Here is a 23,844-nt window from a genome sequence, read left to right on the forward strand (position 1 = left end):
ATTCGTTCATCTTCTGTAAATTCTCCATCATGTTAAGGGAGGCAGTGGGTCCAGAGCCTATCCCAAACCATCAGGCACAAGGCAAGAACAAACCCTGGACAGGTCTCAGTCCATCACAGGGCATCACACAATCACCCAGTCACTCACACCTACGGACAATGTCACAGAGCTAATCCATTTACCAGCCTGTGTTTTTGGACTGTGGGAGGAACCAAAGCACTCAGAGGAAACCCACACAGACCAACAGTGACCATAGTGCCTTACAGCAATTGCCTTTCCTGACACAACCCTCCCATTTCACCCAGGCTTGGGACCAGCAACAGTAGCACACAAGTGAAACTCCAGTGGCGGTGCAGTGGAGTTAACACCTCCAACTGGAACATACAGTGACCCATGGCAAGCTTCCATGGCCCCAGAGCTATGTGGCAACGATACCATCCATCCCGCCACTCAAATATCAAATCAAATTTGGAATTAGCATGTTACAAATACGTACTAGTGCCTTTTACTAGTATTTCATGTACTATCCCAACATTGTTTGGAATTCAGGTTTGTTGTTTGGTTCAATAATATGTGTGTTCTGGTTAAACCCCTGCTTTAATATAAAGACTGAATAATAGACTGTAGACTCATTAAAGGAACCTTGTTTACAGGACTTTATGCTGTAGGTGTGTATACACTATTACAGTAAAAATATTTAGAATGTGAACCCGTCCTTATGTGCATGACTTTTGGCCAAGCCCCCACACATGCCATGTTAAAGACAAGTAAAAATAACCCTGAACAGACTGTTCCATAATGATGACCTTATGTGGTTTGTATACTAACTCCATGCCCTTGGTATATTAAACATCTTGACATGTCACACTGCCCACACCAAGTAATGAAGCTGAACATGTACATACTGCACTCAAATGTAATGCCGGAATCTATTTCTGGTTTATCAGATTATTAGAAATGCCTATCTTGGATCTAAAGTTACATTAATGCAAATATACCAAATCTGAGCCCACTTTATTTTCCTAGTCCTTTACTGATTATTGGTAAATAAGATATATGCTCTGTGTCAAAACATTTGTTGACAGTGGATGTAATTAGTGAATGCAGCTACTTTAAGTAGCTCCCACTGTGGACACAGACGCTCAAATGTGCATAGACTGTTTGTGTGCACCTGAAAAGCATGAAACAGCATAGGATAGCTCTAGAGAAGCTACACATGAGCTTATGATCACCAAGTGCAATGCTAATAGTCCACCAGAGGGATATATATTTCACTCTGCTGGGGAGCAATGGAAGTGCATGCACTGAATCTGGAACTCCAGTCAATAATTTTGGGAATGTATTTGGCTGCCATCAAATCCTCACAGCAATGTTCCAGAATCTAGTGTCAAGCATTTTCAGACAAATTCTGTGTTAATTCTCTTGATTTCATAAGAATTCTCAGATGAGATATCAACATCAAACTTTTGGCCACACAATCTACAGTAGATGTTTCTGGTTAAATGGCTGAAGATTTATTTTGGTGGCCAAAAAAGTATCCAAAATTTAGGGTGTGTTCAGACTTCTCTGTTTTGGTTTCATTAAAATGAACTATAGTGTGATTGTTTTGTTAGTGCCTTTCATTAGAGTAAGTGTGAACGCACACTTTAGAATTGTGGTGCGCACCAAAAAAGAAAACTTGTGCCCACTGAGTGGGTCTTGGTCCATTTCTAAACACACTCTAGTGCAAGTGTGAACACAATACAAATCAAAAGCATCTAAATGAACTAAACACAGGATGTGAAGTCCCAAGATGTAACAATAATCGCAACACGAGGGAACAGAGTGCATTAAAAACAAACAATTAACTTAGATCAGACCTCCTAACATCTTCTCTCTGTAGTGGAGACCTCCTCTGGTTCATGCAGCGGAGTTATATCTGGCCCTGTTTTGAATCCTTCTCCCTTTACCATTCTCGCTGTGTTGGTAAAACCACCTCCAGGTTAACACACACAACCCCAATATGTGCAGCAAGCCCAGCTGATGCATCAAAATAACAGTCATACGTGCATCGTATGTCACTTTTGTTTGTGAACTCAAACCAAACCAGAACTAAAATGTAACAACGTTTAATTTTCTTTTTTGTCCAGACCAAGGGACAAGAACCACCAGTCTGAACACACCCTTACAGAGGCTGTGTTACCAGAAGTGTTTGGACTGTTGTTTGTTTAATATCAAATCTGAACACCGTGTCTTCTTGGAGAAGTCAGCGAGAGGCCAGATAAATCAGAAGGGAATGGCTGTAGGACACATTGCTCCGCTTCTTTCTGAAAGTTGTTGACACAGTGATTCTTAACCTTTCACAGCGAGTGAAGAAAGTCCACTGTCATTCATGGCAGAAAGTCAGCTCATTAGGGAAGAAAGTGTCAGTCTTTGCATGGCTGATGATTATTCGGCTGTCATTCGTTTTGTCAGTTTTCCAAATAAAATCACATTGTTAATCAGGTCTGTCCATTGGCCTCCAAAAACAGTGCATGGGTCTACATGGCTAGCCTCACAAATTATTGTCAGACTTTATATCCTTGCTCACACTTGACATTTGGTGGCCAAACAGACATGATTACATGGCTTTCTGATTAGCAAAGGAGTTTAACTCTATCATTTTGTCAGTGAATTAGCCCAATATCAACACTAACAATTGCTGAAAGTCTGGAACTCTAATCCTAAGGTTTGTGTATAACTTAAGGCAACTAACATCCTTTGCTGAAGTAACAGGCTTTGTACCATGGCTGTGAGGAACTGAAGGCCAGAAACATGCCATACTTTCTGGTTGGAGGACCATCACTCTGGAGGACTCCAAATCCCAATGCTGGGGTCTTTATAACCCCCCGGTGGACCCAATTTCATGTTTGTGTAGTGCAATGAAGAGTAAGGTGTGCATGCACAATTGAATGCTTGTGTCAATGTTCTTAATTTACAAATTATGAACATTTGGATATTCATTATAAATGTCAATAAAGGTTAGCTGCAAAAAAAGCTCGTCAGTTCATAAGCCATTTTTGCCAAGACCTCATTATGAGAATGAAAAGGCCGGATATGCGGATTAATTAGAACCCAGCAGGGGGCTCTTAAGAGCCTGAGCTAAAGTAGAAACTGGGCCCCACACACATGAATCATTTTGAGTACAGCCAGATGGAAGGGTCGCAGAAAATAAACTGTCCAGTTTTCAGGCCACACTGTAATCATCTTTCACAGACCGTACCTTGTTTAGATCCAAATCACACATCTGCACACACTGCGGCTTGTTGTTATGAGACAAGCTTTTAATCTGTCATCACTCCATAATGCTCGCGGTGTTTATGACTTCACACTCTGACACTTTGTTTGGTAAATGCAAAACACCTCATGAATTTCTCTTGTAAGTCTCTTGTAGCCTGATAACTCATTCACTCACATTCAATTTATCTCTGTGCATAGACCCAAGATGAGTGGATGTCACTAGTTCACATCCTTATAACAAGTTTATTCAGTTAAGTCGAGGTGCACACATTGTGGACACAGACATTCAATAGATACACAAGGCCTTTAATGAAGCCTAAGGTTGCAATGCTTAGCGCCAAGTCTGGTTTAAAGATCACTGCAGTATTGTATAGGGTGAACAGACGTCCTCTTTTACCCAGACATGTCCTCTTTTTTAGACTTAAAAAAATGTCTGGGTGGAATTTTACAAACGTCCGGGATTTTGTTTTTCTAGCGCTTACATAGAAATTTGAGAAGCGTTTCGTTCACAAACTAGTCCCGCCCTCCCCTACTCCGTTTGGTTCGCTTGAGTGAGAAGGGGGCGTGGTGAAGTAGCCTAAAATCTTCGGATTGGACGGTCTGACTGTAGAGCTACCGTTATTGGTCGATAACCTTCTCTGTAAACATTTAATTGGTCAGTCTGCACGTCAGTAGTCCTTGTTTAAATCAGGCAAAGCTCATGTACCTACCCTTATCTCGAGCAGCTATGCCGAAACGTAAATGTAAGTTCTCGGATTAATTAAAAAAGAAATTCCCATGTTTTGTGTAGCAAATAAATGTTTAAAGGACCTAAAAGCACACATAGGTTCAGCTAAGCATACAACAGCAGTGAGGGGAGAGAGCTCATGGCGTGTGCCATTATATCCTCCCAGCAATGTTTCAACGCCCAGTCTAAAGCGTTCTTCAAAAACTAGACGATACTACTACACCAAAGAAATAAAATCAACCTATTGGTATACTGGCAAATTTTGTTGTAGTTAATTTTTAAAGGAGCATTTTAGCACTGTCGATAGCCAAGAACAGAAACCAGGCAACTTCTAAGCATTTGAATCTGCTGTAATACTTTGCATACTAAACTCTGTGAACAGATTTGCAGGTGACAAACTCCTATTTACAATCCCTGGGATATGTACATAAACATGGCAGACCTTCAGCAGCTCACACTCAAGTTACTGCTTAGCCAAAGCACAACATGCTAGCTACTGTCTCCAGGACTATTTTTACTGGTCCAGAAACCTCCTACACACACTAATTTAGATTAGATAACAGCATTTATTCTCTTAACATAATTACAAGCATTTAGTAAGTACATATATGATGGCAAATATATTAAAAAGTCCTGTTCTTATGAATTCTAACTGGATGAAGAAAAGCAGCAAGCAGCTAACTAAGCGACAGGCTTCTGTCACACTGTGAAGCATTGTGAAAATATGATTATTTATAGGCAGCACTAATAGAGTACATTGATTCATTCAATTACATATTTCTGTATATGAAATAAAATGTATTAATTACACTTAATTATTCCATTCTGAGCTGTTTTTGCAATCACTGTACATTCAGAAGTTTGTGCTCATCTAACTTTGCTGCTGAAATTAAGAGTATTAACATGTAGTTTATCCAACTGGTAACTTTTCTGTGGTTTATATCTCCTGAAAACTCTTGCATACCTACACTATTTGGCCAAAATTATGTGGACACCTAAAAGTAGTTGTGTTAGTATGAAATTTGGTGTGAGGATTCACTTTAGTTGTTGTACAGTTACTGTGGGGGTTGATTGCATCCAGCCATTATAGCGTTAGTGAGGTCAGTGATGTTGAATGATCAGTTCAGGAAACAGAACTAGGGAAATAACAATTCTCTCAACTGAAGAGAACCGTGTCCAGTCAAAGACATTGAATGACACACCTAAAGTTTCCCAGTTTATTTGCCTTAATAATCAAATGCAGGTTGAGCATTCATTCATTCATTATCTGTAACCACTTATCCAGCTCAGGTCCAGAGCCTACCTGGAATCATTGGGCACAAGGCAGGAACACACCCTGGAGGGGGCGCCAGTTTTTCACAGGGCAATAAAGGTGTACACACACACACACACACACACACATTCACACCTACCAATGTATGTTTTTTGGACTGTGGGAGGAAACCGGAGCACCCGGAGAATATCCACGCGGACACGGGGAGAACACACCAACTCCTCACAGACAGTCACCCGGAGCGGGAATCGAACCCACAACCTCCAGGCCCCTGGAGCTGTGTGACCGTGCCACCACAGGTTGAGCAGAAGTTCAGAAATGTTTGGATGTACACTGTGCACGTTTGGCTGCCATTTCTTGCTAGTGTGTGTGTCAATTGAATGTTGATAGGCACTATATAAGTGTAATATTAAATAAATAAATAAAATACATCCTCTACAGAGTGCAAAACTGATGGTACCATTTATATTTGACATTTTGGCCTCTTTTTAACAAATATGTTAAATTTAACGTATAAATGAAAATCATCCACCATCACTTACACTAAGGAAATCAACAAAGAGTGTCATCTGATCAAACGTCTGTTCAGGTAAGCTCAATTTGGGCTAAATCTCAGATCTGAAACCTGAAATCTAAGCTTGGACGCCTGTTGCTGTCACTCTAATTATGTGCCGTATGCTTCGGACAGCAAACATGACAGACTGTCAGCCAATAACAGACAGAGGTGCACCTGAGAGTGGCCTAGATACATCACCTTTAGACTCCCATCTATATCTGTCAGGCCTCCAACCATCTAGAGCAGCGGTGGAGTGAGAAAAAAAGCTAGAGTGAGTGAGAGATATCCCTGACCTTGGCCCACTGGTCATTATCAAGCTCAATTCTCTATTAGATTCATCATTGCAGATACGCTGCCCCCATTTTATCATGAGTAATTAAACCTAATCACTGCTCCGTCACAAGCCCCAAATGGATTGATTAACCCTCCTTTGCTCTTACAGTCTTATGGACAGTGGCCTCCCCCCAAGAAAATACCCACCATTCATTTCTACACCAGTGATAATGATACAATCATGAAAATAATGACACGTTAAGTAAGCGCTAGGCGAGTGAAATAGCATGCATAAATCTTCCTATTTTGACACCTTTGATTGAAAGACGGATGAGGCCATTTGCTGGACAGCAAACTTCGAAGGTCAGCTTAGAATTCAAAAGCAGGGTCATTGACTCGTTTCGAGAATTGGACATTAGGAGGAGTGGGACAGTTTCTGGTGAAGAGAGAGAGGAAATAGACAACTGCATTGAAATATAGCACTGACACATGCCACACTCTCGGTTCAAATGTAGTTTAAAGACGTAAAGTGCCAGTGTTTATCTTTCCCTTTCACCCTCTTTCTGACTATCTCCTTTTCTCCATCCTTCTCTCACACCTGTCTTCTCCCACTCTTCTGTCTGTCTCTTTATCTTGGCCTCTGTATCTCTGTGCCTCTATTCTGCACTGTGATCTGCTCATCTGTCTCAAATCACATTCACTGTACTATGTAACACTTCATATTCGTTAACCATCAATTACAAACATAAATCCACTAGACAGCACAGTACACAGCAAATTCACCAGTGTTAAATCAACACTATCAGTGTTAAATTAACAATGCTAGCGTAATAATTTAACTCTCTCAGTGTTAATTTAACACTGGAGAATTTGCTGTGTAGTGTGTGAACAGTTGAATCTATCATTCAACTCCAAGATGGCTGAACTGGCCCAACTTAGCGCAACAAGGGTGGTTATTAACAGAAATAAGATAAATTAGCAGTTAATATTCTCCTCCAAGCTGCTGGGGACAACATTATAGCATTTTTTTTCCACTGGTGCCCTAGCTAACCCATGGCAAATAATTAAACAGAGTGGTAAAAATATTTTTTGCATGTTAAATTCATCCCATATCTCAGCAGGTTATCTGAAGACCCTTCAGCCAACAGATGCAGCCAGGAACATCCAAAGCAGTGTCCCTTTGAACAGCTCTTTGCCTTTGAGAGAGGAAGAAGCCTGCTCTTGTGAGGGTCACTTTTTTTAGCAGACAAACTGGCTGGTCTTTTTCTGGACTGGGCCAGCAGTGGAAGAGAACCCGTGTCATGGTGATAACACTGTACTTTAAAAATGCAATATACGTTTCCAATAAAGTGCTTGGAATCATATGTTGGGTGATATGGTAAAAATGTCAGGCTATAATATTTAAATACAATTTCACAATAATTCTCACATTTTATTGTTACAGACATGATGCACAAAGAGTATGTTTAAAAACAGATAGTTTAAAATCATTAATTCATTCATTGTGTGTAACCGCTTGTCCAGTTCAGGGTTGCAGTGGGTCCGGAGCCTACCCTGAATCACTGGGCGCAAGGCAGGAACACACCCTGGAGGGGGCGCCAGTCCTTCACAGGGCAACGCCCACTCACACCTATGGATACATTTCTTTTTTTTTGAGTCGCCAATCCACCTACCAACGAGCCCATACCAATGGACTGTGGGAGGAAACCGGAGCACCTGAAGAAAACACCAAATTCCTCACAGTCACCTGGAGCAGGACCTGAACCCCCAACCTCCAGGTCCTTGGAGCTATGTGACTGCGAAACTGTGCCACCCTTTAGTTTAAAACCAGATTCATGCTATTCATAAAATTCTACATAATATTCTTCACTAATAATATGTTTACCAATGACTATTTAAGTGCTTTTTGTAGGTTAATATACAGTACGTGTGGTTAAAAGTGACATACCATATGTTCAGAAACATTCAAAAATAAGTATTATTTATTACAATATTTAACAAAAAGTATCACAATAACAGTGCCATATTGCACACCTTCCATTTAACCATAGTACACAAACACAGGGAGAACACACCAAACTACTCACCGACATTGACCTGAGGGTAGGTTCAAACCCAGGACCCCAAGCCCCTGAAGCTGTGTTTTCTGTACAATAATGGCATTCAGCGTGGACTGATTTTTTTGTTTGTTTGTGTTTTTTCAAAAGAACATATTAGAACATAAAAGTTAAAAATCATACAATGTGTTCAATTCAGTAAATAATCACTGATGCAGAGGTTTGTTCTCAATGTTAGAGGTGTTAAGATCTCTTAATTATGAAAATCAAAAAATTAATCTATCTAAAAACTTTAGAACTTTGGCATTCTTGAACATATAATGAATCTTTGAAATATACAAAGGTCTTCCTTGAAGTGCAGAGTATGAGAAATGTTTCTGTTGTGACTCACTTCCGTGTTGCAATTAGGAGAAAAAGCTGGCAGGATGTAATGCATTTTAAAAGACTTTAAGGCGGGAAAGCCTCCCCACAGTAACATTTCACGGGGAAATGAGAAATGCATCGACCCAAGACAAATCATTTGCATTTCATTTCTGCTCAGAAAAGGCTTCATTTTTCCTCGTCCTGGATGAAAATGTGACCAATTAAAGATGTGCGAAACACAGACACACCCCTCCCCACCAAGGATATGAAAAAGGAGGGAAATCTGTACCAAGCATCATTTATCAGATGACTCTTTTCATTTGGTGACCTTATGTTAATTCAGAGATGTTGAATGCTGGATAAAATCGAGTGAGAAGCAGAGGGAAAAAGAAGATGAAATGAGATACAGAATCAAATTGCACCACAAATGAGTTTAAACCCTCTAAACAGGCATTCTTGGTGATGTCTCAGCTATCCAAAGCCAGAGGTCCAAGAGAACACAACTTGATGAGCTCTCTTTAGATTAGTATTATGGCTCCCCTTTCTCCCTCATCAAAAGCTGTGTAGACTTTATTTTAATGGGGGATTTCTCTATGCAAATTTGTACCCAATTTAGGAATTACCTATTCGACACACTAGCTCAAAACATTTGGAGGTGAACACACACTGTCAATTCCGTAATAGCTAACAGTTGCCCACACTGGCTAGTGGTGTGCTTAGTGATGCAGGGGATCACCTCCTAGCCCAGACAACCACACGAATCATTACCAGTATAAATTGGCGGCACAGTGGCGTAGCGGTTATCAGTGCTGGGATATAGGGTTCAAGTCCCATCGGGGTGGAGCTTACATGTTCTCCCCATGTCTACATGGGTTTCCTCTGGTGTCTCGGGTTTCCTCCCACAGTCCAAAAAAAAAACATGGAGGTTAGATGAATTGGCTTCTCTAATAACTGTCCTGGTGTTTGAGTGAATGTGAGTGCCCAGATGTGGATTGGTGCTCTATCCTGGGTGAAACCCTAGTGCCCGATGCAGTCCTCCAGATGGACGGTCATTCCTGGTCGAGAGTACGCTGTGCACGTTTGGCTGCCGTTTCTTGCCAGTGTGTGTGTGTCGATTGAATGTTGATAGGCACTATATAAGTGTAATATTAAATAAATAAATAAATAAAATACATCTTTAAGTAAGCATGTTTATAAAAACACAAGTTGTAAATGCATATATGACAATACAGTTTAGACTTGAACACGAAAGTACAAGGTATATATATAATTTAATAAATTGTCAGTGAGTCTTTGCCCACAGTCTCAAAGAATAAAGGGGTAAAAAGGTATCACTGTGAGCCAAGCAAGACATCAAAAACTGAAAAATCCTCCACTCTCCCAACTTTGAGTTTCCCTCAAAACCCACCACACAGTAGAGTAAATATCACTTTGAACACTTTCTCAGCCTCAAAACCACATATTCCTGAAAAAAACCTTTTTTGGCAGATCCGCCCAGGTAGACCGAGGAAATCTATTACGACGGATGGCCCGAGAATCCTTTTAGTCGTGAAGAAAATCCCAACAGATCTAAAACATTCCCCACATGCCGTGTCAAAGACCACCTGCTGAAAAACATACACACTGGCAGAATGTAAAGATTTTGCTTTAAATGGGTAAAACAAGAAGAGATTTGAACCATAAACATATAAAGGATATGAAGGTAAATGTTGTCAATAAGTTATGAAAAGTTAAAACATAAACCATTATGGAGTGATTTGGCGCTTATTTGTCTTTTATTAATTTTCTTTTTTTTTTAGTTTGAATTACTTAAAAATGATAATAATATCATGTCCACTGAATTAAAAACTCACTTTGGTGTTATTATATTTTAAATAATAATAACAGTGGGGAAATATAGTATGTTACATTTAATAATGGATTAAATACTGTGCCTTTTGAACAAATACCTAATTTCCTGTAGCAATTCTACATGTTTTCTGCCATGTGTTAGCATTAAGCTAACTATGTAACACAACCCCCCCCACACACACACACACTGAGTTTATTATTATTGTTAGTGAAAATCTAATTAATATATAGAAGTTTGTGAGTTATATTCCAATTATCAATGCATGAAAATTTAGTATCTTTGCAATCCATTAGCCTTTTTTAGCATGCTAGATTTTCTAATTGCTTTTTATATCCAATCACTATATTTGCAGACATTGCTATGCTAGAATAACCTAGGGTTTGTATCTAGCAGGTGATTTCCAATAGTTTAGATCCATTTTTTAATGATTCAGTATTTCATCACACAAAAGTTATATTTGAGATGTATAACTTATCCAGGCTAATTGCTTTGTAGATTGCATACTTATTTGCATATCACTCTGGGATTAGCTTCATGGAATGCTAGTCAAGCTTATCTTAGCTGCTTATTGCGCTGGAATTGGTTAATAACATCACATATTATTCAAATACAATATGCAAATACAGAGGGAAATTCAGAGCAATCATTTCTGCAGCATATTTTTTTAACTTACTTATTATTACAGGACATATATATTTTATACACCTAATTTCCAAAAAATTGAGACTCTTTCAATTCAATTAGAAATAGAATGCAATGATGTGCAAATAATTTAAACCTTTATATTTGATTGAAAACTGCACAAAGGCAACTTTTCACATGTTGCAATGGAGAAATTTGGTTGATTTTTTTTAATGCCAGAAACACATTTCAAAAGAGTTGGGACAGGTCAACAAAAAGATAGGTAAACTTGAGCAATGGTAGACAAGAAAGACCAAGTCTTTCAGAAGTAAAGACAGGGTGGGTTCACCACTCTGTGTAAACCTGCATGGGCAAGAATTAAAACAATTCAAGAATCATGTTTCTCAACATAGAATAGTAAACCTAAGGTTTTTTTTTTTCATCTGCAGTATATGATATTATTAAAAGATTCAGAAAATCCAGAAATATCTGGATATGCAGGTGACAAGGCCCAAAACCAACTGCTTGAAGGGGCTTAGAAAGACATTGGAAAACCATTGTCTATGAACACAGATTGTCGCTGCATCCACAAATGCAAGTTAAACTCATTTTCATGTAAAGACAAACCCATTTATAAACATAAAGATTACGAAATCCTGGCGCCATCTCTGGGCACAAGGTTATTTAAGATTGACTAAGGCAAAGTGGAAATGTTCCCAGGGGTCTGACGAACCAAAATCTGAGCTTCAATTGGGAAATCAAGGATGTTGCGTCCTCCAGGCTAAAGAAGAGTGGGACCATCCAAGTTATTATAAAGCACACAGTTCAAAATATAGCATTCTTGGTGGTAAGGGGGTGCATTACTGTGTATGGGGTGGGTAACCTGCACATCTGTGAATGCACCAGTAATGCTGAACAATATATAAAATAAAAAGGTTTTTGAGCAAATTGTTTTCAATCCATGCCTACTTCAGGGAACGTCTTGCTTTTTTGCAAGACAATGCCAATACACATTCTACACTGATTACAACAGTGTTGTCCCATAGAAAAAGAGAGGTGCTTAATTAGATGAAAACATTTGGCACATTATGCAATTAAAATTACCATAGCGGAGACCACTACACCTACATTTTGTAAGGTTATTTCTGAACCCACAGTAGGCTCAATATGTCCTGCTCTATCTGGCCTGTATAGGGAAATGTTGGTTCTGTTGCTGAAAGAGTTATCAGAGTGCTATTTGCAGTTATTTTTGAGTGGGACTCAATGACCAGTGACTAGATTAATTTTAAAATGTCTTTCTTTTTTTCACTGTGACACTCCCTACTAATTTAGTGCTGACAGATACCAAGAAACCTAAAACGCACAATTAGGATCCCAAGTGATTTAGCTTTCTAGAGATGCCAGTTTCAATCCAGCATGATATCACAGCCATCTGTAGCCAGGAGTTGAACTGCTCTCTCTCTCCCCCATCACATGCTAGACAACAAAGACATCTGTGATTGCATGACAGTTTAAATGAATGTACAGATGTATGCAAATTCTTCTCTATATCCAGCTCGCTTTTTCAAGAGTGTCATAACAGACACGTTCCCATTCCTTACCTTCAACAACACAGGAAATATACTGTGCCACACTCAGTGGGCTCCTCGTCCTGTGGGAAGCTCAGGCACTGGGCTATGCCAAGCAGCTACTGATGTGCCACAGGCCCCCAGTTGCTGGTCCATCTGGTAAATGAAAACTTGGAAACAGTTGCTAATCAACTTCATAAACATCTAGTCCTTCATCAGTTATCACAGGATGCAGATGGCTGAGTTTGTTTGTTTGGAGGACTATTCTTAGTCCAGCAGTGACACAGAGATGGTTTAAAAACTCCAGAACTGCTGCTGTGTTTGACCCATGAAAGGGAGACAAAGCAGAGCAACTCATGGACTACAGTCTGTACCCTTAGAACTAGCTGATAAAATGTAAAAGGTTTAGAATGTTAGGTTTTAATATGCAATTTTTAACTTGCTTTTTTTGGTACTTTTGGAACTTTGGTAAAATCAAGCTCAATTTAAGTCACCTTCTACTTTTCTTTAATTCTCTCCAGCTGAAACAGACACACCTGTTTTTGCTCCGTAAAAATGCATACAAAGCAGCCGATATAAAAAGAACGCTTTCAGTGCTAATGCATAGTGAACTGCTGGTTAATGGGGCTTTCCGGAAAGTGGGTGGAGTCTCAGGGCGCGTGGAGGTGTTAATTGGCCGTCAACAGTGAACTGTTAAAGGAGTAACGGTAGGAAGGCGTGGGCTTAAAGGACAATAACCAATCAGATGTCACTGTGGGCGTGTCTTTGTTTGATCTAAAAGGTAAACACTAGAGGAGAGGACAGTAATATTTTGATGTTAACGCAAAGACGACCATTTTCTTACAAGCGTTGGAGTAAATTGCTAAAATTTTCGTTTCTGTTGCTTTTGGAGAGAATGAACTCTCTGTTCAGGTAAGAAGATAATTATCCTTCGAAGTTCACAGTTGTTTAAGGTGGATACTATTTCTTTTTACCAAAGCAACATGTAATCATTTGCTTGCTTCATATTAAAATGCTGGTTCCACCTTAAAGCTAAGCAGGCGACTTTTATAAGGTGGAAAAGGCAGTTTTTACAATTTACAGCCTTTTAGTATTTTCTTTATTTTTCTAACTTACTTAAATGTTTTTTGAGAGAAATTATTTTCTCAGTTTTTTGTATATATATATATATATTCCTCAGTTCCGTTTATATTAATCTATAAAGTATTTTGTGTCTTTAACTTCGTTATGTTTGTATTGTATTTTTTAAGAGTTATATATAGTATATAATCTCCTATAAATACAAGATTAGGGCCCAAACTTTCCCGTTTTTTACGGAATGTACGAAGTGTTTGAGTTACGCCGACGCTGTATTTTAGGAAATCCTATTTACTTCAATAACAGATATTATTGGACACAAGTGAAAATGCCTTTATTTGAGAGTGAATTTTCTTGTTAGCTTTGTACAAAAAGTTGGCTCCACATTTTTAAAAGTTGTTCTCTTTACTTTAGGGTGTTGTTCTCTGCAGCTGTGGCCTGGACGACCATCTCAGTCGTAGCAGGTAATTTATGTGAAAAACACTTAAAAGAACAGTGCGAGAAAGCCAGATGTACCTGGATTATGTTCTGATTTTATTAGGATCTATATTTTAATATACTGGGTGCAAGCCAAATTTAACTGCAGTGTTTCTCATGGGATTATGTTGTTGTTATTTAGAATGTTTTTATAGCAACACCTGGATGGTTCCATATTTTATATCACTCAGGCTTTTGTTATTTTTATTTATTTTCTTGAATTTCCTTTAGATTGTAGCGTGCCTTAAATTATTTTGCACATATTTTTTTTGCAGTTTCTTGTACAGTTTACTATTTGTGTGCATATCTTTTTAATGACAAGGATATTATTTATTTATTTATTTATTGTATTCGTTTATTACAGCACAAGCCAGATGCACTTTAATTATTCCATGTTTATATACAATCCTGCTTTTTTTTTCTCCCCAAGGCTGTGAGGGGGGCGAATGTGGAAATATGAAAGTATCCGGGAGGCCTAATCAACACAGCGAATTCCTGAACCAGTTTAATGAAATGAATCCGGCTGTGGACCGCCATAATCCTGACCCTGCGGTTGTGTTACCTTTTATTGGCCTCACTGGAAGTAAGTGATGGACAGAGAATCTTGTGGTTTGAGTTTTGCAAAGGGTTAAATGTGTGTGTGTGTGTGTGTGTGTGTTTGGAGGTGGGGGGTATCCACTGGCAAAAGCAGTGGCTTCTGCTTCAGCCCTAAGGAAACCTTTTCATTTTGCATCTTCCCAAGTCACAGACAAGATATAACTCTAATCATCAGTCTCAGTTCCCATGACCTGGAGGGTATTTTGCAAAGCAAGATTTCATGGAAATCCAGATAACTAAAGCCTAAAAAAACATTTGTAATAATGTCCCTTTGCTCTGTTTCTAATACAGAGGCTGCAGCACTTTTTTTTTTTACAGTGGACAGAAGCATTAAAACAATTGTATAAAAACTGCTCTTTCGGTTTTGTTTAGGTGCTAAGCAGAGTCGCAGCTGCTGTAAGAATGGGGGCACTTGTATACTTGGAAGTTTCTGCGCCTGTCCCAAGCACTTCACTGGACGAAGCTGCGAATATGACGAACGTGTCAGGTATGAAACTTTGGCAGTTGACCAACTGTGCTATAATAACTGGAATTCAGCGATTCTAAATGTCTTGTCTTGTCCTTTTCACAGGAATTGTGGAGTTATACCACATGGGGAGTGGGTACAGAAAGGCTGCTCCTACTGTAGATGTGGATATGGAGTGTTGCATTGCTTCCCGGAAGTCTTTCATGGTGATTGTGGTAAGGTTATTGACTTATCTCGGTCTGGTTGTCATTGATTTACTTGTAACAAGGATGTCATACAATGGAGGAAGCTGAGATTGGATGCAAAAGTTTGGACACTCCTGGTCAAATCAAATGCTAAGTTCATATTCTGTGTAAACATTTAAAAAAACAAACAAAACATTTCATAGTGTATTTGTTAGAAACAAAAACTTAAATATCCACTACTGGAACTATACAATGGCAAAAAATAACCCAGTGTTTATTGTAAACTAAATATAATAGGATTTAAAACCATTATTGTTGGTCTAATCTTCACAATGTAAAGAGCAGCCAGTGCTGAAAAAGTAAAAATAATTTTTGTAGGAGTATGTACACTTTTGAAGATATGTACTTAGAAAGTCAACAAACCATGTAATTTGCCCATGGCCAGACAAACTTTTGCACACGAGTGGATACATTTATGCAGTAATGGTCCACAAAGGTCTTACTGAATTTTGAGCTTCGCTGCATAATATTCACTGCATATTATTCGCCTGCTCAGACCACTTCATATCAGTACGGCCAGACGTTTATCCGTCTCCATCAATATCATGATAACCAGCCGCATATGGAGTGTCCACTGAAACGAGCCTTATCAGATATTGTCTGGAATAGGCATTGAAGAGGTTTTCACACCTCATACACTGACCAAATAGGGTTGCGAATCCCCACTGGCTAGAGCTTAATTCCAGCACACCCATAAAAGATTAGTCTGGATGGGCGGGGGGTGGGGGGAGCTTGTTTTTCAGGTCTAAAGCATGTGTTAATGGTCCCATTTCCCCCAAGACACATCTCCAACACTTTGTATGGCCATCCATGCATTCATTGGGCTTCTCTTTTCTCTTTGCATTGCAGATGACTCTCAGGAAGTGCGCTGGTTTCGTTCAAATGCTTCGAGAACACCCCTCACCAAACTCCTCCTGTGTCTAGCTGGGTTTCTTCCGTATCTCTTTCTCTGATGCTTCCATTCTTTCTTTACTTTTGCTCTGGAGATGCATCTAATGGATTATAAGGAGAAATATTGTTTTAGATTGGATATATATACAGCCATATGCATATGATGATGTGTATGTTTTATTGATTTTATGTGAAAGTCCATTTTCTACAAAAAAAAAAAAAAACAGATGACATTTTGAGCACAGTTTCTCATTTTTAACTCAATTTATAGAATATAAGGATTTTTTTTATTTCCCCAGTATGTTAAATTCAGCAGATATAGTATTTTCTCTTTAGTTGATGTATGCTGTGGCATGCAAAGTTTTGCACATGTCTGTACATAGCTTTTATTCTTGTTTAGGGCAGCATTTTTTGGCAGCACTGAAATGCATTTTTACTTCCGGTGGAAGTTCAGTTTCTAGCTGTGTTCTAAACAACTGTTGTAATGTGAAGGAGCTTGTATATAGGATTCCTATTGAAAATATATTGTACTTGTGTCAGTGTGAGATACTCGGCATAGATTTTATACCCATTGGTTTCAGTATAATTCGGTTTTCCACAACAGGCGCTGCTCTATGATTTCACTGTACAAGTGCTTGTTTTTAAAAGTTGTCTTGTCTTCATTTGCAGTCAAAGACATTTGTTTGTTTGTTTGTCGTCCCTCTTGATGGGGAGAGAGTGTGATAATGTGAAGATAACCCATGATTGTTGACCTTTCTGCTATTTTTCCCCTTATCTTAAACAAACAATTACTCAGGCCAATCAATCACAATGGCTGTTCTGACCTACTCTGTTGACCTTCTCGAGTTTGTGAGAGATGTACTGTATCTGGCCACAACTGGAGGAATGAAATTGTCTCGACTAATTAATTTTCACATCAATAACTCAGACGATTGACCTCATTTTGGCTGTTCATCATTGCTAATGTAATTCAACAAACCACACAACGGTGAATCATAATAACTGTGGGCAAAAATAGCATATGTTGGATTTGTACAGGCATAGTGTGACTAGAAAAGAGATGTCCTGCTTTGGAGTGACTAAATATAAATGTTCATAAAAGAAATGTGTGATGGTCATTTATTTTCATTATAAATATATAAATTCAAAAACATCAATTTGGAAACGTATAGTTCCTTGTAGTTACAGAACCAGTCAAACATCCTCTCATTAGTCATTGGTGGAATAGGTCCGTTCACTGTATAGAGCTGTGTACCAGCCCCTACCTCTGCACAACCCAAGTTATGGTCTCAAACACATTAAGAAGGCGAGCAGTTCTACAAATTAACTCTTGAAGAGGCCACAGCTGTTCACTGAAAACCATTCCAGGTGATGACCTCATGAAGCTGATTCAAAGAACAACGAGAGTGTGCAAATCTGTCATCAAAGCAAAAGGGGGCTACTTTGAAGAATCTAAAGTATAAAACATTCTTTTTTGTTTACTACATAATTCCATATGTGTTCCTTCATAGTTTTAATGTCTGCTATATTGATTTACAATGTAGAAAATAAAAAAAAAATTTTGACTGGTACTGTACATTCACAATATGTGGAAAATGACCCAAAACAAAGGAAATCCTGCCTGAGTGGGTGTGTCCAAACATTCGACTGGTACTGTATGTATATGTAGTTTTGGATTTTTGTTGGTCCATTCATCATGAACTTGGCAAACATTTTAAAGGACAGCTGGTTTTCACATTGGTAAAAACAAATATAGATGCTAATTTTTTTGAAAGTGATTATAAGCATGTACAAAATACAATGTAAAAACAGTACATTAATACAGTTTTACTAAAATCGATATGTAAACATAGACGTCCCTGTCAATGAAACATTTAATTATGATGCCATGTTTTCTAGGAGCACAAAAAAGTAAAGGTTACAAAACAGAAAGTTTTAAACTAAAATCCATTTTTAAAATCTATTCATAGCTGAATGGTAAATGTAATGATCTATGAGTCAAAAGGTCCACAGGAAAAAGTTATATTTTAGAATTGATCACTATTTTACTATTCTCAGCTTATAAAACCCAGGTTTGTCATTGAAATAAAATGGATTCATAAGTGTTGTAAACGTTTGGTTGCTGTCACTGCGATTGTAAATAAGTGAGTCTTTAAGTTTCTGAACAATGAACCATTTTACACAAAACCAATGAATACCTGTATTTACATCTCAATGAACTATGCAGATAATTTATAGCTAAAAATATCCATTTATGTGTTCTCTTACTGATTAAGAAAACTGTCTAATGTTTTATAAGTTTATTAAAAGTCACATAAACCAGTGTTTTCAGCTTCAATTTTAGACATGAGCATTAGATTTTTTTAATGAACATTCCTCTCATGTTGTTAGCATTGCCGTTTACTTTGTTTTACTAGCACTACATTAACTCAGAATGGTTTAACATGATAAATATCCTCCAAATTGTGATTAACAAGCAATGAAATGGCCACTGGGGAAAAAAAACAAGGCATAGCCCAACTTTTGATTACATTGCCTGGTTTTTCCATTGTTTTGTGCTGTACATTGATTAGCGAGGTTTTTAGCCTTGGTAGCTTTGCAGCTGGAAAGGGAAATGTGAGGGAAATCCACAATTAATCTTAATCCATGTTCTCAGTCTGTTTTTTGTTTTTGGTATATGCATATGGATTTAATATATGCAGAGCCGATTACAGTTTTGATTAATAGATGTGCCCTCTCTCTCTCTCTCTCTCTCTCTCTCTCTCTCTCTCTCTCTCTTTCTCTCTCTCTCTCTCTCTCTCTCTCTCTCTTTAATTGCACATATTTAATGTAAACACCAATAATCACAATGTTGAAGTCGTCTATTTAACGTCTCAGTAAAATTATTTATTGCTGCTAAAAGCTGCATATTTGCCAGCTGAAACACAGCTGCATAGAGTTGCTTGTGGTGATAACTGTGAAATTGAAATACACATAGATTCCTTTATTCTCCTCAAAGGGTGGTGTAAAGGGCTTTGCAGGACTTTCATTCCCAAGTCCTGTGACTTCCACATCACTGTTAGCAGTGACAATGGCCTCTTTCTGACCTTTTGAATGTGCTTTTTCATTTTCCATGACAGTGGTCAATGAATGAGATGGCCTTTTCTTTTTGGCGCTCTTCACACTAAATGGCCAGACTGGTCTAGGGCGTTGTTCCAATTTGAATATTAGCTCAGGCGCTCCGAAGGATTTACATTAGTGCCTGACCATTTTAACACGAAGCAAAGTAGAAATAGGACCTCGGCAACAGACGCTTTCTTTCAGCTTCCAGAGATGACATTCTCCAGCAGATTAGCGTTCTCTCAATTATCTACTTAATTACGTAAGCCTGGACACAATAAGAGAGGCCCGTCTAGGCCTTTTCCTCTATTCATTTGGTTTACTTCTAACCTCCAGGTACCCAAATCTCTTTAAGAGGCAGCAAACAATCCTTTTGTTAAGGAAGTTTCTCCCTGATCTCCTTAACCTAAGCCTCACCAACTGCTAACCCAAGGAACCTAGTGAAACATAGCATATAGAATTTTTATGGCATATTCTTCATAAACCTTCAACACATTGCTTTCAGGTGTTGCAGTTATTCCCATACTAAAATGGCTGGATTAATAGGTGGTACAAGGGCGTGATACTCTCGCAGGTAGAGCTCATGATAAGCCCTCTCCCCATACCACCGTATCCTCATCTGTTCCTCCTGCACCCCACTAATACAATGCGAACATTTCAATGGCTCCAGTTCATATGCACAAGCTTCTGCAAATCCCTTTGATAGAATAAGACCCCAGCGAGCAGGTTCCTCTGGGCTGACCTGACACCACAGGAGCCTCTGGAATGAAAAGGCTGGATGGATGGGATTACATGCAGGAAATCTGTCCCTTTTTGTCCAGGGCAGTTTGGACGGGGGCTATTTTGTTCTGTGGGAATCGGCTCAGAAAGACCAGACGTAACACCGTGGCTGAGCTGCAATTGACTCCTTTCCATGTTACGCCCACTAAAGCATTCTTTAGTAGCAAGTGTTGCGGAATTGGCAAACTTCACATCTGAGTAAGAATGGCATACTAATCAAGGAGGGTAGCCTGTCTTCATTAATATATTCAAATTATAATTTTTTTGTATATATACGATAGGTTGGATTTGTTCGGAAAATACAAGTGTAGATTTTTGTTGTGTAAAAATTGACATTAATATTGCAGCAAATTTTTGGTCATTTTCAAGTTGGCTGTCAATATAGTCCACATATTAGCACCACATACCGGACTTAGCACTTTATCAATTACATAATCTTGTTTAGTATGAAATGCAGAACACAAATGATTGCAGTGAGTATAGCGTAGTGGATAACACGTCTGCCTTCCACGTGGCAGTCCTGCCAGAATCAATAAAAGTTCTTGGAAATGTCTTCTAATGCCGTACTAGCCTAAGACACAGGATTACAACAGAACTTCACTCTGGATAAGGGTCTCTGGCAAATGTCATCAAAATCAAAATCTGCCTTAATTGTATATTTTTAGCTAGCTTTGGTCAGGTGTGTTCTTTGAGAGTCCACCCTTTATCCATTCAATGAGATCCCACTACTCCAGCCATGTGAAAAAGACAATACAAATGCTAAGAGTATGGAATGGGTTCAAGGCCTCCAAATGAGCCCCATTTCCTGACTCCCCAGGTGTTCTCTCTCTTTTTTTTGAACACATTCAACATTAAGACTGTTTTACATTTAAGACTTAACAGTGACTCTGACTGCTGTTGAAATGCATGGAGCAGCTCCATCTCCATAACAGTAGAACTCACCAACACATTACATGCTGTATGATGTATCAGCTAGTGTTGTTCATTCATGGCATGGGATTCTTAGCTTCAAACCCTTAAAGATCTTCAACACAGTGTATAGTATAAGGACGTTTTGCTTCCACAAAACATATTCATTATCTGTGAAGTCTTCTCATGTGCCACGAGGCATGTCTGGAGACCCCAAGAAGTGATAAAGGATTTCGCTTTGAAGGTTATCTCACTGAATTTCCCAAGCTTTGAAGTTAAAGCTGAGATATGCCCATGAACCAAACATTAATCCCTCTCTTACATTTGGGCCTCAGTCATTTAACAATACTCTGGTTTAAAATGAGATTCCGCCTGGCTGTCTTAAAACATTCATGAGATAAATCAAAACTTCTTCAACTTTTTGTGTGGTTGCACCAACATGACTGTGATCTAACTTGTATTTTGTTTGATTTTTCAACTTCATTTACATCCACTTTAGAATAATTCTATATTATCTTGATAATATTGTTACTGTAAATACTTCTGTTATTCGTATATACTTAATTTAAAGTTGCATTCAGGCTTAAAATTCTTCTACTATAATTTATCAGTACTTTTATGTAAAGCACTGTGAATTGTCTTTGTACAAAAGTGCTCTATAAATAAACTTCCTTGCCTTACAATTTTGTCCACTTTCACATTTTTTAGTGGCCAGGACCCCCCAGAGAGCAGGCAGGGTTTAGGTGGTGGCTCTATTGTCATTTTATTCATTCATTCATTGTCTGTAATCCTTATCCAGTTCAGGGCAGGGGTGGGTCTGGAGGCTACCCGGAATCACTGGGCGTAAGGTGGGAACACACCCTGGAGGGGGCGCCAGTCCTTCACAGGGTGTCACAAACACATACACACTTTCTATTGTCATTTTAATTTTAATTAAATTTGGACTTTTTTAAATTTACATCCACTTTAAAATAATTTTATATTATCTTGATAATATTGTTACTGTAAATACTTCTGTTATTAATTTATACTTAATTTAAAGTGGCGTTCAGGCCTAAAATGTGTTTATTCATGTTATGCTGTATGCTGTACTTGCTTAGATTCATTAGTTCATAATTATATACTCTTTGTCTTTCATGGGTTTTCTTTAACTACAACGCCCAGCATGCATTGTACAAATTCTACTTACTAAAAGTTATCTTCTTAGCTGTAATATTAGCTATCTTGGTAATTAGTGCATTAGCCAGAAATTGGAAACACAGTCCACCACCATGAATCTGCCCCAAACCACTTGTACTTTGCAGAAGATTTTTCAACCTTCAAAGTAAATCATCAGAAGGTGGATTTTAAAGTAGAAAAAGCTCCCTCTGGAGACTGCTGCATCAACACTGCAGGATGTTATTGGGATGATTATAGCTCACAGGTTAGCAGTGGTCAAATTTTTCTTTTGACCAATGTGTCCAATCATTTATTTAAGTTTATATCAGTGATATATGATTCAGAAGGCCCGAGATTTTAACTGAATTATTTAATTATTTGTATTTTATTATAGTTATTTTCATATATATTTCTAGAAGTTGTACTTCTTTCAACATGACTTGACTGTTGTTTGAATGTAAAATTTAAGACTGGTTTTCTAGCATTTTACAGCTTTCCTTGTGTTCAGCAGGTTTAAGATCCACATGTTTCACTCTGTTCGGCTTCTTGTGTCACTGCCTACATTCGTATTCACCTCACACACTCTTCTCCTAGCGGTTCAGGGTCCAAAACGTTGCCAGAATCAGATCAAACAGGTTGCAAGGAGAGCACCCCAAGAGCCTTATGCATACACAAACTATGCTTCTCCCTTATTTGGGTCCCTTTGGCCATGTACATACACAATGAAACTCATATATATTATCCCCGTTGGACAAAAACCTCAGATCTTTGAAAACATAATTAATTTTCAATTTCAATAATTGTGTATTTCTTTTGATCCATTTATTAAAAAGATTTGACACAATGTCAAAGTTAATTAAAAAATTCAAATGAAAATACAATGAAGATAAAAGGTTTTGTTCCAACAGTGACGATATGAGTTCTCCCACATCATTCCCAAGATGGCAGAGCATCACATATTTAATATAGTGCTTACTAATCCTGGTCCTGGTGGGCCACTGCCCTGCACATTTTAGAAATTCCTCTGCTCCCAGCACACCTGATGCAACTAATGAGCACATTAACAACCCCTTCCAAAGCTGAAGTGGGTGTGATGGAGTGAGGAGAAAACTACGACATGCAGGACAGGGCTCACCAGGGCAGGACTGAGACTCTTATAATGGTTGTAACACAAAATATTGAATAGAACATTGCAAAATGCATTGCTTCACACATCTGAAAAATTCTGAAGTGTTTGGAGAACTACATCAAAAAGGTGTTTTATTCTGGTTAGCGTCCAGAGTTAAAAATATGCAAATATTTGATCACATATGAAACAAAGACTAGCTCTGAAATGGTTTTTAATTAATTTTAATCAGAATCTGGCTGCAAGACTTCAGCATCTAAACAAACAAAAGGTGCAACACATACCCACCCACCAACACAACCACTCAAATAATGCCTGCTCTGTGGTGGGCCAGTGGGGGTTTTGAAGAACAGGTTGAAAGGGGGTAACAGTGTTTGCAGAACAACAGATGGACTACAGCCTGGATATGTAGAACTACCAAGTACATCATATGGTCAGTGGTGCTTGTTGAGTCTTCAGCTTCTCGTGATC

At 38.4% G+C, this 23,844-nt stretch overlaps 1 protein-coding gene across 1 annotated transcript; it reads left to right on the forward strand.

Annotated features, from left to right (window-relative positions):
- Positions 1–13,327: 13,327 nt before the first annotated feature.
- tdgf1 (teratocarcinoma-derived growth factor 1) lies at positions 13,328–17,380 on the forward strand. The gene is made up of 6 exons (XM_066651374.1): positions 13,328–13,460; positions 14,040–14,089; positions 14,533–14,685; positions 15,072–15,186; positions 15,271–15,380; positions 16,260–17,380. Exons 1-6 carry the CDS (start codon positions 13,363–13,365, stop codon positions 16,361–16,363), a joined length of 630 nt encoding a protein of 209 aa, XP_066507471.1. The 5' UTR covers positions 13,328–13,362; the 3' UTR covers positions 16,364–17,380.
- Positions 17,381–23,844: the final 6,464 nt, after the last annotated feature.

Source organism: Hoplias malabaricus, chromosome 18, assembly GCF_029633855.1.
Source record: "Hoplias malabaricus isolate fHopMal1 chromosome 18, fHopMal1.hap1, whole genome shotgun sequence".
In the NCBI taxonomy this organism is placed as follows: domain Eukaryota; kingdom Metazoa; phylum Chordata; class Actinopteri; order Characiformes; family Erythrinidae; genus Hoplias; species Hoplias malabaricus.

Coding starts and splice junctions, on each gene's coding strand:
- tdgf1 (XM_066651374.1), top strand. CDS start 13,363: ATGTTAACGCAAAGACGACCATTTTCTTACAAGCGTTGGAGTAAATTG. Junction 14,090..14,532: donor GACCATCTCAGTCGTAGCAG/GTAATTTATGTG, acceptor TTTCTCCCCAAG/GCTGTGAGGGGGGCGAATGT. Junction 14,686..15,071: donor TTTTATTGGCCTCACTGGAA/GTAAGTGATGGA, acceptor GGTTTTGTTTAG/GTGCTAAGCAGAGTCGCAGC.